The sequence below is a fragment of the Cardiocondyla obscurior genome, linkage group LG14, assembly GCF_019399895.1.
Source record: "Cardiocondyla obscurior isolate alpha-2009 linkage group LG14, Cobs3.1, whole genome shotgun sequence".
Taxonomy (NCBI): Eukaryota; Metazoa; Arthropoda; class Insecta; order Hymenoptera; family Formicidae; genus Cardiocondyla; species Cardiocondyla obscurior.
In genome coordinates this window covers 251,019-267,726 of record NC_091877.1, presented here as the reverse complement: position 1 = coordinate 267,726, position 16,708 = coordinate 251,019, and the positions used below count along the sequence as shown (strand labels likewise).

Genomic DNA, 16,708 nt, shown 5'->3' with positions numbered 1-16,708 from the left:
GTGCTAGCTGTTCGATTTTTAGCGCCGACAGAAAGCGCATAAAAGTGCCAACGTTGTTATGCGGCAAGAATTATCGCTAATACGTGGACAAAAAATAGTACCGAGTGCGATTTCACTTAACGGATAAGTATACTAAGAAAGAAAAAAAAAAAAACAAGCATATTTTGGCAAAATTAATAAATATAAAATCAAATAAAAATTTATAAAAAAAAATTTAATTAGCATAATTTATAATTAAAAATTTAATTAATAAAGATTTTACGTTTTCGCTCCAGTTATCTCATACATAAAGGAATCTTCCAATTTTATTCCGATCATTTTATTGTAAATTATATTCGATCTCCCCTAATTTTGTTAAAAGCATTGAAAACCTAAAGTATCGTAATTAAATATCGCGTTAAAATTCTCATACACGGTGAGCTTCCCCGTTTTTATTTTCACATATTACTTTCGCTCGTTCGTATTTTTGTTAAAACGCTTAAATATTTGAAATATAATAATTAAATACCAAAGATTAAAAGCAGGCAATAAAGTATATTCCTTAACAGATAACGATCTCGCTCTCGTGACCTTAAATAAACCCTTCCAGCGGAACTTTAATTTCTCCGAGTCGGAGAGACAATTATAAAGATATTTAAAGTTCAATGTTGCCGGAGTAGACTGAAATCATCGTTAAAGAAATATCGTTTGCGAGTTCGTCAAACGGTCTTTAAATGAGAAGTAAACGAAGAAGAAGGTGTGATTAATTCGGAAAATACGCGGAATCCCGTTTCTCGGCTCGAATCTGAAGCTTCTCTAGATGCGCCCTATTAACGCGCACCTCGCGCAAGTTTCTGCGAACCGTAAGAAAGCTATGAGCTCGCTCGATTTTCTCTGACGAAGAAGTGGATGCCGTCGTACTCTCACCCTCGCTATTGTACGTCATTAGGCGAGCAGCGGGGCACGGAAGACCGGCCTGTGCGGCGGGTTTATGGTGGTCGGAGCATCGATGGCGAAAGATGCCGGGCAAGCGGGGACCAACGACAGCCTGGGAGTGACGTCATCCCCGGGTGAACGATGACGTAAAAGCCGGGGTAAAGTTACGTTACGCAAGCGTGGAGGGTTGCGCGCAGCGCGCGCTCACCCACTGCCCTACTTTCCGCTTCGCGCGCGCATCATCCCCCGTACTTCGGGGGGATGAGCTCGATGCTCTTCGTCCTCTTCGCGTCTTTCTCTCCTACCGCGCGTGTCGCGAACGGTACGCGAACCCCCCGCGTGTCGAAGAGGAGAGTTAACTCTCATTTCGAAAGGCTTTCTATGTAAGCCCTATTTATTTAAGCGTTTAGCCGCGTAGAAACGTGGAGAATGAAGAGTTCTATATCGAAAATTTATCGAGATAAAGACCTTCTTTTCTTTCATTTTTTTTTTTTTTTTTGTTTTTTACTCGGTTGTATTTTAGTATCGCGAAACATTGGAACGTTTTATTTTCCATAATACTTCTAAAATATAAATATGCAATTTTATGTTTAAAATTTATCACGTTTTAGTATTATTTAATGCGAGTCGTATTTGTTTCAATATTTATTCGGTATTTTAACAGAGATGGCAAATAAAACTTCTGTCGAAAGTTATTAGAGATATTTTTCAAATTCTTCCAGGTCAACATAAAATATTTTTATGTATAATTCTTTTCAATGTTTTATTATATATATGTATATATATTCTTTAGTATTGAACTTAATTTCAAATGACACTTTTCAGCTAGTTTTTTTTTAATTAGAATTTATCTAAAAAAAAAAAACTAATATTTGTTAAATATTGAAAAATATTTTTCAGAGACATTTTTGTTAATTTTCTTACTTTGCGTGTAGTAAATCATAAAATGTTTATAATAAACTGCACTTTAAATTTTTGATAGCTTCTGGTATGGTTTTAAGAATAATACTTTAATGAATTCGCGTGATATTGTGTAAAATCATAAAGCTTTGGATGTCATGTTTTATTAAAAATTTTAATAAAGTGGTTTTTATATTCGCGCAACATTCTCCTACTACCGAGGACAGAGTACGAATTAATGCAGGGGACTTTCAGATAGATCGGGGAAAATTGGTGAAAATTCCGGAAAATCTCGAGCTACGAAATCGTCCTCTCTCATCTTCGGGTATTCAAGCTCCATTAAGTTCAACACTGTAGGAGGTGCCCTGCGGCTATGGACCCGGGATAAGAATCGCATCGACTTCTCCTTATCTGGGTCAAAGGTATGCACAGCACGTCAGGCATGTGTGTAAGTGTATGAGTCGGTGAGATGCACGTGTATACGCGCGCACATTGCATCCCAGCGGTAAACAACATTGACACTGACAGCTTGGCTCTCGATCTGCATCATTAATATACAATACGTTCGAGCCGATTCGCGTATATAAAGATCCACAACAGGATGAAGGTATGACTATCTTCGGAAATATGAGGATTAATAACTTCGGTTTAAACAACTTGGAGAGACGATCGGGGGATTAATATTAGAAGAAAACTGGATACGGCTTTTGAACGGTTAAGAAGGATCTGTTTATCGCGATAAGCTCTGCTTATAGATTGTTCCAAGTAAAGCGTTGTTCAACTTGAAGAGATGGAGAAGCGCCCTTTAATTATTTCGGAGATCAGCGATTAGTGGTTAAAGGAAATTCCATTGCGGATTTGCCCGATTAAGAGACACTTACCGAGCGTTACAATAGCTTGTTAATCCAATCTCTGAGACATGAAACCCATAATTAAATCTCTTTCGTCAAAAAATTAATTAATAAAATCGAACATTTCGCTAAAGCGTTACTGGTATTAAAAAAAAAATCTAAAAAAGTAAATGTAGTATTTCTAAAATAAAGTTAAAATATATATATATTTTTTTTTTAAGAAAATACCGCTTGGCTTTTTAAATTAATTCGTAGCAACTCTTATGAAACTTTAAATTAAACTTGAAGAAATAGCTGTAAGGCAAACGATGCTTGATACAAAAATCTAAAAAGCCGTACATTTTTTATTCCGACGATGAAGGAACAAATTATAATGGGCTGGTCACCTCACTGCCGCATCTTTATACGGTTTATCGCATATGTCGCTTAAATGTACAAGGTCGATGGTGAATTATCGACTGGAAATTGCGAGGGACGGATTATCGGGCACCGAGGTCCTTAATAAGCGTTCCCTCACGGCAATTTGCACGGATGGTGTTGCATCAAACGGGTGACATTAAAACGCGCAATTCGGCCGTACGCATTATGCAGGATGGTCTATATCTGGAGATACGAGAAGAGATATTTCGAAAGAATAAATTTCTGACGGAATTATTTAATAAAAAAAAAATTCAGAACCGCGACGAACTTACTGCACAGAATAAATTTTTCTCTAACTAATTTTTAATAACTCATTAAAATAAAATTCAAAATTAAAATTAAACGTCTCCTAATTCTTTCTTTTATATAGCCGTAAATAATTTATGCCTGATTTAAATGTACAATCAACAGTAGTGTCGCAATTAGGTAACAATGAAATCGTAATTAGCAACATCGGTCGACTGCAAAACCGATTCATTATCGACTATAATGATTCTAATTGACCGATTAAACAATACGCGACTGATTTTGCACACAACCGATTGAGAGGTGCCAAGAAAAAAAATCCGAGGAACTCGAAGAATGCCGCGAAGAATTGAGATCACAATTCTCAATTTAGTCGCGATTGAAAAACTCAGATGAAATAACTACATCACAGAGGTATTTCAGATAATAAAAAAAAAAAAAAAGAAAAGTGCAAACGATATTGCGCTACGGCAATAACGTGATAAATCTAAACTTGTTCATAATAATATTTTAAAAAATCACGATTAAAGTACAATATCGCAAAAATGAATCTTAACGATTTCAACTAGTACTTAAAATTCTCGAACCAATTTTACATCTAATTTACGTTATTACAAGTTACTAATTAACGATTCAATTTAGACTTAGCTTTTTGTTCCCGAAAAGTGGGACGCGGAACTCCGAAGATGTAGCGATGTAGTATTCTGAAAAGCGGGATTGTGCGCACGTTCCTCGGAGGTGGTGGTGTACCTCGCACATATGTTTAAGATATCTATCGGATAAATCGCGTCAAATAACTCGTTCGAAGGATTCATCTGGCGGAGCAAATAGTTCGATCCGCTGTCCATTCGCGTCGGTGACAAGCTCCGCTCGCTGTTCTCGTCTCTGTTCCGAGCGGCAGATCGATACAGCGGAGTCTGCGTCTCCAATCCGCGTGTATATATACTTTATTACCACGCGGTGCACCCCGGTACATACCCGGAGTACAGGGTGACCCCCGCGACGACAGCGCGAGCCGCATTTCAAGGAGATTATCGCGTCTGTAAAAGGGGTTTATCGTCTGTTCCCGACTCGCCCGACGCTCTTTGACTAAAATAAAAAAAGTGACACCGAGAGACTTCATCAGGGCACCGCCTGCTTCTCCGAGTTAACTTACTCGTGTCAGTATACCGATATACATTTAATCCGAGGATCCACGGTTGAATTCTAGGATTAAACGTATATCGTGAACTAATAATATAATCCCACTTGAAAGTGTATATAAAAGAAAATCCCAGTTCAAGAGTGCATGTTTATGTTACAGTAATAATCGTGCATTTACCTATTAAGAACTTTAAAAAAAAAAAAATTACCGTCGCTGTTTAACTATCGTATAAAAATATAAAAATGCCGATACGATTTTTAAAATCATGTGTTGAATAAATTTTAATAAAAAAGAAAAAAAATGTATATTTTATCCTGTGACTTTCACCATATATATAAATATATTTTTTTTTTTGTTATGATAAATGCATTTCCTTCATTTTATCCAATTTAGAAACAAGAGAAATGTCATCAATATACCACAACTGACAATTTGTCACAACCTGCCAATATTTCGGGTATAAAAAAAACTTCCCTCACATGATTCGGTACATGTGTCGATGCACAACTCATTTCTGTTCGATTCTTTTTCCCTTCTCTCTTCGCTTTCCTTCTCAATTATTAATTAACGAGACACTTCTCGAAATTAGCTCGTGCTTTTAACTATAACGACTTGTATTCAGTCCAAAAATTAAAAAAAAAATATTCACAATTATGCAAGAATATACGTTATAAATGCAATATCACTTATACTCATTGTTGGATTCAAAGTAAACAATAGTAAACGATTAATAAAACGAGTTAAATTTTTCCTGCACGTAAGTTAAATTTTTTGACAGATTTAATCTGTGCATTTATAAACATTTTTCTAACTAAACAACGATAACGGAGTAAAAATAAATTGTTGCAACTAACAAATTAATTCTGCGACGTGAAGTGTTTGCGTGCGTATTAAAAAAAAAATTTTTTAACAAAGCGAGGCAACATCAGAAATTTAGGTGTGTGAAACGGCAACGTATTATCACAAACTGAATAATAATAAAAATAGCAAATAAATATATACAAATGAATTCGTTTGGTTTGCTTTGCCAATTGAATTTATAATTAATTCAGTGTACTGTCGCGTAGTTAAAGGCAAATGCAATTACGATAAAGACAGGCCGAAGGTGCTTTGAATAATTCAATAAACACAGATACAATAGGCAGACGTTTTCCTCGCTGGCGTATATTTTCCAACCGAAGAAAAAGACGGAACGCTTTAGCGTGATGTTAAATTAATAAAAAGAAAAAAAAAAAAAGAAAGAAAAAACGCGATAGAGGAACTCGTAAATCAGTGGCATTTAATGTTTCATACACGCGACGATTTCACGCTGTTCCAAGAATGTCACGAAATGTCTCGATGGCAAGTCTACTACTTTCTCTCCTGCAGCGAGGGCTAAATATTTGACGGAACAAGCGTTAGAATCGTCTAACACGGTTTAATGTTATATGGCGCTCGGTGGCTTTGATGGACATCGATAATATCCGTCTGCGGCCATGAACGTTTTTAGCTAACTCCGGCGAAGAATATGCCAAAAAATGTGAACGTATCGCGTTACGAACACGGCAATTCAACAAGACTTTTATACTTTCATTGAATGTACATTTACAGAAATAAATGCACACACGATATTTAAAATAAATAGCGACAAATTGTAACAATATATTAATAGTAATTATTATTTAATTTATTAATGACAAATAATAGTGTTGCTAAATTGATGATTAGCGGCATTTCATGCATAATAATATACTAAATGGAATGTCTGTAACTACACAGAGGTTTGTTCCCTACAAATTCCTAAATCCTTTGATCAATTTGGACCAAAAATTGCATACTCTCTACAACTTTGCGAAAAGTATATATATTATCATGAAACCTGAACCATGCCGCCTCCTTTAATTTTCCTCACTTTATGATAATTCAAATTTAGTGTGCGTGCTATATTAAATAAGCATGCGTTAAGAAGTACATACTAACAATCTAGATATAAAAAAAATTTGAGCATGTTAAACTTAAAAATAAAAATAATTAAATAATAATAATGTAAAGTAAATTTCAGAAAAAAAATTAAATAAATTGATATGTCAGATATATTTTTATCGCACAAATTTTATAACTTTCTATATAGCATATAGCCGATTAATCGATCATAGCGGGCAGTCTTTAAAGAAAACTCGGGCTCAGGGCAACGCAGTAAATATTGACCGGGGCGCATTCTCCAAATGCAGCTAGGGATCAATGAGTATTTTACTGCGACGTAAACCTAGACGATCGTTTATCGATTCTCGCTTATCGACTTTCGGCTTTTACGCGAGTATGTCCAGCTACCGCTTCCTGTTTTTATTTTCGTACCTTAATTGTCGCATAGCGATCGAAGCTCCGATGATCTAAATAGAACGCCGGCGATAATTTTACGCGCTGTTAATTATTTCGAGCGTGTTTACTCGAGTCACGTCACCGCAGCGTTAGACAACAACTTTAAACAGACGGATCGTGTTTTATACGGCTAGAAAAACGAGAGTCCACGCGACGCGAAAAATAGTGGATAGCGTGAAACACGCGCGACGTTCAGCGTTTCAAATCGTTAAAAGTCGAGAACCTGCCCGGGAAACAGAAATTTGGCATTTAAAAAAGTAGGGGCTGAGCTCTTGACATTTCAAATATATGATTTAGTTATTTGAGAGAAAGAAAAAAAAATAAAAAAATAGTGCCGCACGCAGTTTTGTGCGGAATACGTGAAATAAAATCTAAGAAACGCACGGATAGCACGAACGGTCAATTTGCACGTGGCAAAAGGGTAGAAAAGGGCAGCGATGACAGCGACCTAGAATGGGAACCGAGGGATGTTCACCCCTTTTTACCTTCTCGCGCGCGGGTCCGACGCTTTGTATCAATTTCTGTAATCGCAGCGCTCGCAGGGATAGCCGGCGAGGATAAACGGTCGATCGAATGGAGGCAACAGTGGAGGACAGCGGGTCGCCGAATGATGGAACACGGGGAAAAACAATGGGGCGTGTGACGGGCCTGGAGAGAATTGGAGCGTGCAAAAAGGGAGATCAGTCAAGGAAGGTTTTCCCGAAATTAAGGTCTTCTAAGGATAGGAAAATCTTCTACCTCGCGAACAGATCTACTTCAAAAACGTTCTAAATAAAGTCACTATTTCGTTATCCGTGGACACGATAAATGATGTATTAAATATCGCAAAGCGTACTCGAGCGTATCTAATATATTAAATACCTTACATTTCTAACTACTTTCTAAATATTTCACCGATCATGTGTCGTTCATGTGTCGCTCGTTTGAGTTTCGCGTCGTAAAAATTAATGAATTAAATTAAATATTGCAGAGCGCGAGAAAGATGCCGAGGTTACTGCGGATCGATCGCATATGTAATGGGAATCGGAGAGTCAACGAAAATAACCGCGACATTGAATGGACGACGAGAAGTCTGAATGGCGGAAAAAAAAGGAAAAGTTATGGCGATAGAACAAATGCCGGAAGAGCGTCGTTAATTTATTTGTAACGCTACTCCTACAATCCTGTAAGCTTGAAAAAAAAAAAGATTGTTTCCGCAATAATGTATCAAAGTACCGGTGTTACGTGCGTCTCTAAAACGACTAAAATATCAATCTGCAAAAGGAAAAAAGTCATGCACGATAAGCTAAGCGAACTAGCCGAGAAATGGAATATACATATGGAAAGAACTTTGTATTTTAACGAGTGCCTATCGACAAGTTTTTGATTCCGACCAGGGGTAGCTTTTCGGATATTTTGCCCGTTCGAAAACTTGGAAAGAGCGATGCTAGTCGTCCAAGTATTATATATGTACAGTGCATCGTCGCATAAATCTTCGAAGATGCGGTCGAGTGCCGATCATATTTCTTGAGCACGTCGGAAAAACTGGCTCGAGGTCGGTAGAGGTTTTCGATGAAAATTCGCCAGCACACATTTCCCCCCGCGTTCTCCGCTCTGCCTGCTCCATTATCCCGGCAATATCCGGCGCAGCATGTGCTCCTGAAAATCGGGTCGACGCCGGGACCGATCCGGGCACCCCTCGTCGAGGGAGTAAATTGACAAATTGGGCCAATCAGGTATAAATGCACCGCCAATCGCGGCAAACAGCGATATATTTTTTTTTTTTTGCTCCCCAGTGCGCGCTTTGTCCCCTGAGAATATAATTCTTCAAACGCGCTAATGATAATAAATGTAATCTCGGACCAAAATTTACAAGCTGCGATCACGAGATGTGAATTACGAGGAATCGCGGATTAAAGAGTTTTTTTCTTTTTTTTTTTTATTAGCTACATAATATTGTACTTTAAAAATTTTTGATTTAACTTCTATACGTAACGTTTAAATATCTTTAACTATAAAGTTAAGATATTTATAACGTTTAAATTACGAGTAGAAGAAAAAAAAGGGGGTTAAGTCTCTCAAAATTTTTTCTCAAAGGGTAAAGGTTTCCTTAATTTGTAGAAAATATATGTGTACCCGCTACTAAAATAAGGCCAAAGTTTCGCTTTAAAATTTAAATCGAGGAATAATTTACATTCGTATGCGGACGGTGGTCAAATAATATTTACGTTGCAATGCAAATTACGTTGTACTCTATTCAATTGACGGAATTTTTCCGCTAATATCTACGAAGTTCTCAAGGCTTAAGAACATTCGCGTTTATGGAATACGTGGGAGAATAGCCGAGTTCGCCTGGCGCTTCCTTTTTTTTTTTTTTCATTAATATGATTAACAAAGTTATGCTATATGTCGCCGGTAGTTCGGGCTGAATGTTTCATGAACAGCCTCTGCCATTCGCGTGCGTGAAATTATCGCAACAAACCACGATAGAGAAGAGGCGCTTTTTATCATTGGCTGTTTAATGCCGTGCAGCGATAAGCGATGTAATAAGAATGTCACCACCGACCGTGCCACGGTCGCTATCATTCCGCGGCATCGTTACCGAGTTGTCTGCGCTCTATTGATTTTCCTCGACCTTGCTACGCGGCGAAGGCATGAATTACCTCGATATACTCTTTCGCCTATTCGTCTGTTTCCATCTTTTCGTATTCGTACGTGTAGCCAACGGGCTTCTATTCAACGCGCAGGTACCGCGAGACGGATCTACATTTTCCATTAATTTTCCGCCGTCGCTTTTCACGGCGACATCTTTTACCCGGCAAAGACAGTTGTCACAGTATTTTGAATCGATAGATAAATCACCGTGTGTATACGTAAATTTTAGTATTTGACTCTAAACCGAGCGATGATAAGAATAAAAAAGGGAATATATTTTTTAATATTAAAAATTAATTTTTTTATATTCGCATATAAGCGCTTGTTGAAAATATTGGCGTTGTCTCCTTAATAAAATTTAGATAGGTTTAATTTTCTCTTCTCGACCTATTTTATGTTTTGTCAAATGTAAATCGTAAATCAGGCTGTATATTACCGGGATGTTCCCAACTTTTACTCATATTTTATGTATGCGTCGAATTATATTTTCCATTCCAAGAATGAAGTTTATGTAACATAAGCCGCAGTGTAACAAGACCAAAGTTTCGAGTGTCACTGGCAAACCTTTACTCGTTCGTTAACATTTTCCATCTCCGTTTTCGACGTTCCATTTCTTTTTTAGATTGCTAAAACGCGATCGTGTGTATCTTGCGCACTAATTCTGAAACTTGGAGAAATCTTAGTCGGAAATTAATGTTCGGAAAAATCGCAATTTTCGTGGAAACTGTGATTAAGCTCTGATCTTCGATCAAATTATATAGAGCACAACGATAAGAAAATCGAGTTGTAACAAGGACACTCGAAGCTCGTTTCTCGTTCTGGAGAGGCACGCGGAATGCGATCCGTTTAACGATTGAACGCTTCGGAATGGCACCGCTAATTGTTGACTTCGTTGAGTATTACCATCGCGATGGGAAAAAATTAACGAACGAGATCTAAAGCTCGCCGTCGTTTTATAGAAATTTCCGTCGTTATTTTTGCCAAGCAAGAAAGTTGCCGCACTAACGCGTTTATTTTCGCCAGTAAAAATGATGTGAAGCTTGAAATAATTTTTTATATTTTGACGAAAAGCGTTCAACAATAAAATTGTTAGGTGACAATAAAATTGCTGGTCTCTGTCGTTCTATTACATCGTTATTTCCTCATTTTACCGTCAACCAAACGAATACCGTGTTATGATTTACGAGCATCAGTATTATGTAGAATAATGTAATATCATTTGTCTAGATTCACCTTTTATTAACGCTCGCATTTATTTTTTCGTTCTAAATATTTTCGCAAGTATTTCTTTTTCGCCATGTACTCATTTTCATTCATTACTATTTAAAAAGAAATAAAAAAAAATTTTTTTCACGAAATTACACGACCGCATTCCATAAGAAAATCGTCGCTTGTATCAGCGACAACTAAATTTTCTATTTCAAGTTACATGATTGCATTTGCAAGCCGTCAGAACTTATAGCGATCTCTTCTCCATGTAACAATCATCTTCACCACATCTTGAAAATCAGTGTCAAGACCGTCGTTGCGGTCGGAAAATACGCGGAAAGGCGATAAAACTGCAGTCTTTCCTCTTACGCGCCTTTTTCGAGAAATGCTGAATTTAGAAAATCTTGGCAGAAAAAGAGCGAAGCTCTTGGTGGTCCCGTAATGCAACGTCGCTGCTAGAGCATCGTGTATTTCTTTTTTAATGTCATCGTAAATATACGTTTTCTGATCATACATCTTCACTTTTAAACGATCAATTAAAAAAAAAAAAACAATTGGCATACTCTTTAGCATCGTGATAAAAATAATGTAAATTATTTTTCAGATAATTTCCAGTAATTCGCGATTAAAACTATAACGAGAATTAGTTACGTATCGCGAGATGACGGCAACTATTATGGCAAAACACGTTGTAGAAATCAACTGTCGTGCCGTTTAACATCTATTGTCGCGTCTACGTCAGATTGCAAGTAGTGCAGTCGCGAGACGAAGCCGGCTATGAGAATCGGGAATAGGATAAGACACGTTTACAGCAAGCTCGATCGACTCTTTACTTTGTTGAAATATCGATGTGCCGTTCAGTAATACTTTATTGCCCGTTTTACGAATAGCTACAAATTTCAATCGGGTCCCTACAATCTCGTTTCAAGAATAAATTGACAAAATCGTGAAAAGCTTCAAAAAATTTTTTCTGTAATTTTATTTATTAAGTAATCGATAGTATTTACTTCGATTTTGATTGTAAAATTCCGGAAATTTCATAAAACATGGACGGCAGTCAGGAAACAGTAGCTTGTCATTAAAATTGCGCAAAAGAATCAATCGCAAATTCGTAGAAGGATCGATCCATCGTTAAAATTTGATCCAGCAGAAGTAGGTCATACCACTTGTGCGGATCTCAATACTCGAGCAAGCTTTGTACATCTGCTCACATTTTTACTGAGCTTCCGAGACTTCTTACCAGCGGGGGACCAAGGGATTAATCGAGATTAACAGCGAGGTCAATTGAAAATTCAATGGTTGCGCGAGGCATTCAGTGCTCGTTTCGCGCGAAAGATCGCCAGACGGACAGTTACTTCGGGATAGGGTTAATCCACAGAGATTCTATACTATTGTTCCCAGTGGCCCGCATTTACATATCGTACAACGTCAGCTACGATCCGAACGCGGAGAGAGCGTTAAGTAGTAAAGCCTTACACTTCACCGACGAAAGGAGAAGTTAAACATGGAACGTACTCTTAATCTCAAAATAAAATTTCGAAATTAAAATTATGTGTCAAATCGAATTAATTGCACGTGCAATTAACATCATTCTAAATCTTCAGCGAAATTTTGCAACAAGTAGAATTTTCAAATAAAATTTTCAAGCTCATAAAATTTATTTCTCAGAATCAGTGATCGAGAAATTTAATATAATGATAAATTTGCCTGAAACCGAATAGCTACCGCATTTAGTCGCCGAGTTAAAATTATAAAGGGAATTAAAATCTTTCCACGTGGAGTCCTCCGTTCACGGCGAATATTAAATAAATCAACAGTTGAATAAATCAACATTTTCAAAGTTGCACGATCGAGAGAATCCGCGCGAGCGTTATTATTACTTTCGTATGATCTCGCCGGCGAAACGATATGCATTTCCTTTCTTCATTAGCCCCGGTTGCCCGCGAACGCTGATACGTATCTCGAATTTGCTTCTCTTGGAATCGTGTGCGCGCGCGTTAAGCCGAGAAATCCGAGTGGGCAAGAATAACCGTAATCATCGCGAGCCAGCGGGATTTTCCGCTGCAGGTGTGCATTAAAGACGAGCTCGCTCACGACACGGAATGACTTCCACGTGCCAAATTCAGAGCCGCGCGCAAAATAATGGAGGAAAATGCATTATCCGGCGATTTAGTTAACGGCAGGTTGATAAAAGCGACGTCTCGCTTTCACACGCCACCGACACCGTAGATCAATTAATCGCCGGTCCCGCATCGATCAACGCGTCTCGCAATTAACAGATTCCTTCGTGTCACCGTAGTATTCGATCATCGTCAATTTACAAGATTCTATCGAAATCCCGCGATCGCGCAATTTCGTGAGGAAAAATCTTTAAGATTTCCTCCCCCCCCCTTTTTTTTTTTTTTTTTTCCTTTCGCTCTATTTCTGGAAAACTATTTATAGTTTAACATGTGATTAATCATTGTCTTTCCTTTTCCATGATAAGAAATTACTTTATGGAAGAAATTATTATGGAAGAAGAATTATTATGGAGGAGAACTCTCCGAAAAGTGTTATGCAATTTAGATTGATGCTTCTTAAGCACGCAATTTCTTTGTACCTGCTTAATTTTCAGCCGGTCTCTCTCTCTCTTTTTCTCTGCGATGCATTGTAAGCAACGGTTAACGTATCAACGTAGTGCATCGATCATTTCCACAAACAATTTACGGATATCATTTGCAAGAGATAATCTTATATAGTGTTAAACCTATTTAAGAATGAACGTCTATTTTCCTCTCAAGGGTCACGCGTCTATTACAGCGCATTTCACACTATATTATGCGGAATTTGCATGTTAAATATACGAGCGTAATAATAACCCCTCTTAGAATTATCTAATCGTTAGCTTCAAGATTACGCTATTATCACGCATCACCGGTCAGAGTGAACTGTATAAAAGAGAAGAAAAAGAAAGAAAAAAAAAAAAAAAAAAAAAAATTACAACATCGACACATAAATGACACATAAAATGCCTTTCGGACCTGCGTCAATATTTATTAATACCTTGATCGACCATCGCGTATCGCTCATTATATTAAATTAGTGAACTTTCGACGATATTATCGACCGCACGCGGCAGTTAGAATGTAGTTGGCTTTAATAAATAAATCAAAGCTAATAAATTATGCAACGACACGTACGTGTCCTTCGGATTTGCGTTAATATTTATCACCTCCGTTATTGTTCACTAGTAATAATAAATTAACGTTCGAAACTTTCAATGATGTAATCCGTGTTAGACAGTTTCGGGTGAAATTGGTCTTGTCGAATAGTTGGGTTCGACCATTAGCCCTCCCTTTCCGAACGGTTAACGGATATAGCGAGACAAAGAAGGAAGGGGAAAAAAATGAGAATTACTTGCCTTCGACAATCTCCTTCTTTGCTAGGATCAGAGGAATTGCGCCGGAAGCACTCATGATGTCTCTGTTGCAGCTAACGTAAATTCTATTTTCACACGCGTACACACGCACAACGAGAGAACGTCAGTGCTATAGCAGCAATGACACCCACAGTCTTCTCAGTCCTCGGCGACGCGCGGGATCGATTTATCGAATGACAGTTTCTATTTTCGTGCGGATTTCGCGCGCGAAAAGGAGAAAGAAGAAGAAGAAAAAAAAAAAGAAAATGGTCCGAGAATCTTGGTCGGAGAATAAGATTCGCCTCCTTTTCCCTGCCGTAAAAGTTCCTGCCTCTAAACTCTCGCAATCAGCGTCGGATCTTCGATTTCAGCGATCCGCGGAAAAAAAACCGTTCGGATCGAATCGAACGCACAGTTAATTCTGGAAGTTTTTACACGACTGAACGATCCGGTAAAAAGTACCGTTGATAGCTAGGCAGAGCCTTCGACAAATCCGGAGAGCCTCGATGAATCTTTAAGTCCGAGAACTAATCTATAACGTTACACTTGAATATTTTACGAGAGGTATATTTATTTGTCACTTTTTTTAAAAAAACTCCCAGTTCCTCTGGAGTTTCTTTTTCCTGTCACTCAGCTGATATAATTAAAGTTTGAAATAAAGATATCTTACTACGTTACATTTATTGAAATTATTATTATAATTACTGTTGCCTGCTTTTAATTATTCACAAGTAGGTATAATATTATAATTACGTAGCGAAATGTAGCTACGTGTATATTTATTGGCATAATTAATATATGCTTTCTCTCAAAATCCGCATATTAAAATAAAATAAAATAACATTTCGAACGATTAAATTAAGCGCATATTCGAGACGGAAGCGCAGGAAGATCACGGGCGATAATTCCTCGATTTCTTCATCCCGTTCTATCGCGTGAAAATGTAAATAAGATTTCCGATCGATCGTTATTAAATTGACTTTCAATTCGCTAATGCTTCGCGAACACGGCCGAGCACTCGCGGCCGAGCAGAGATTTCGGTTTTTCTTTTTCTTTTTTTTTTATTTGCAACGTCAATAAATATACCGCAGCTCGAAAAATCAAATCAAAGTTAGCCCGGTGGAAATAAAAAATTTCACTCAATGGAATGAACAAGGGTAGCTAAGAGATAAAGTAAATAAAATCCGCGGAAATAAACGCGGAGCGACTAAGCAAGAGCGCAAAAAGAGCTAACAAAAATTAACCGTTAAAAATAAAACGACGCGCACGTGTGCCACGCTTACGGGCCGCCATTCATTCGTTCAATTTTTATCTTTCACCGTTTTATCTGCTTGATTAGAAGAGCGTGATGCCGGTTTACGTTGCGAGCGGTGCGGTACCACGGGCGGGGGGAGAAGAAAGAAAAAAAAGGAAGAGTTAATACACGTCTCCGCTATTTCTATTACAACGTCAGCGGTCGATAGAACGTAATGCTCATCTAGCATGTATCACGCCACACCGTCATGTAACGTTACACAAACCCGTACACGTAAACAACAAGTGTTCGTAACACCGCCACCGTCGTGACTTTCGACCTGATGGAAATACAAGAAAACCGTCAGATTTAATTAGCGACGACCGAAACGCACGATAGCGTGATATACGAAGCTATATACCGGAGTATTGCGTGCCATTTTACGTTAAACTTTATTCATCGCGTATTTTCACGAGCTCTTAATTTTTCCCAACTCGTTAATTGAGCTGTGTATCCCCCTTTTTTTTTCACGCACCTCGCATCACGAACGAGTAATAATACTTTCTCGGGGCTTGATTTAAGATGCACCCATTTCGTCACGTTTACGCGGCTTTCTGGATTAATTAATTTCTGTACGTGAGCGGTTCGCTTTCAGTTAGCGCGCGTAAACTGCGTTACGAAAATTACGTAAATTCGCACGTGATGAAAATCGCGAATATCGCGTAGACAGTCAATGCCGGGCGGTTATTTCGGTTCAGTTGATCGTTATGTTTCGTTCGTTTACACGGAGCATCGATCCCGCATGTGACACTGCGCATTAACGTGCAAACGATCTTTCACATGTGCTTTCTGTCTTTTTTCCTCTCTCTCTCTCTCTCTCTCTCTCTCTCTTTTGTTCTTCTTCTCGATTTTTAAACGAGGTCAAAGATGAATTTTCGAAACTTTAAAAATTTTAAAATAAAATACCAACTTTAAAGAGGCGAAAACGTTGCCGTACAACAAACAAATAAAAAAAGTCCCGTAGTTGGTACTGAAAATTGACAGCGACGTCTCCCTCCCAGATGATAAATGGTGGATAAAACGATCCGTGAGTTCGAGTTCGAAAAGACCGAAAGCAGGACCGTTCGCCGTCACGCGGTGAATTATGATCCCCAGAGAAACGTGTCCCGTCGTTGTTTGTGGAAATACTACACGGTTCCATTAACATAACGTAATGATAACGTTACTGACAGTTGGCAGACTTAAAATCTCGATAAACATTATAACAAAGAAATAGCAGGCCGGTGATTGCGATAAAAGAAAAATGATATCGACTGCGTAACGAAGAAATAATACCGTCGATAATAACGTCGGTTAGGGAAGTATTAGCGGTAATAACGAGTGCAATGTTCCATGCGAAG

The 16,708-nt window shown here is 38.0% G+C and overlaps 1 protein-coding gene across 4 annotated transcripts in view; it reads right to left on the bottom strand.

Annotated features, from left to right (window-relative positions):
* The window catches only part of Kcc (solute carrier family 12 member kcc), a 66,204-nt gene that overhangs the window by 30,534 nt on the left and 18,962 nt on the right, over window positions 1–16,708 (bottom strand). Inside the window, exon 1 of one of the 4 annotated variants that reach the window (XM_070666337.1) lies at window positions 14,078–16,189. The exons of the other annotated variants lie outside the window; for them this stretch is intronic. Within the exon in view, the coding sequence (XP_070522438.1) occupies window positions 14,078–14,132 (55 nt within the window). The 5' untranslated portion in view covers window positions 14,133–16,189. Of the gene's footprint in view, window positions 1–14,077; window positions 16,190–16,708 lie in introns of those variants that run through there. 4 annotated transcript variants of the gene reach the window in all.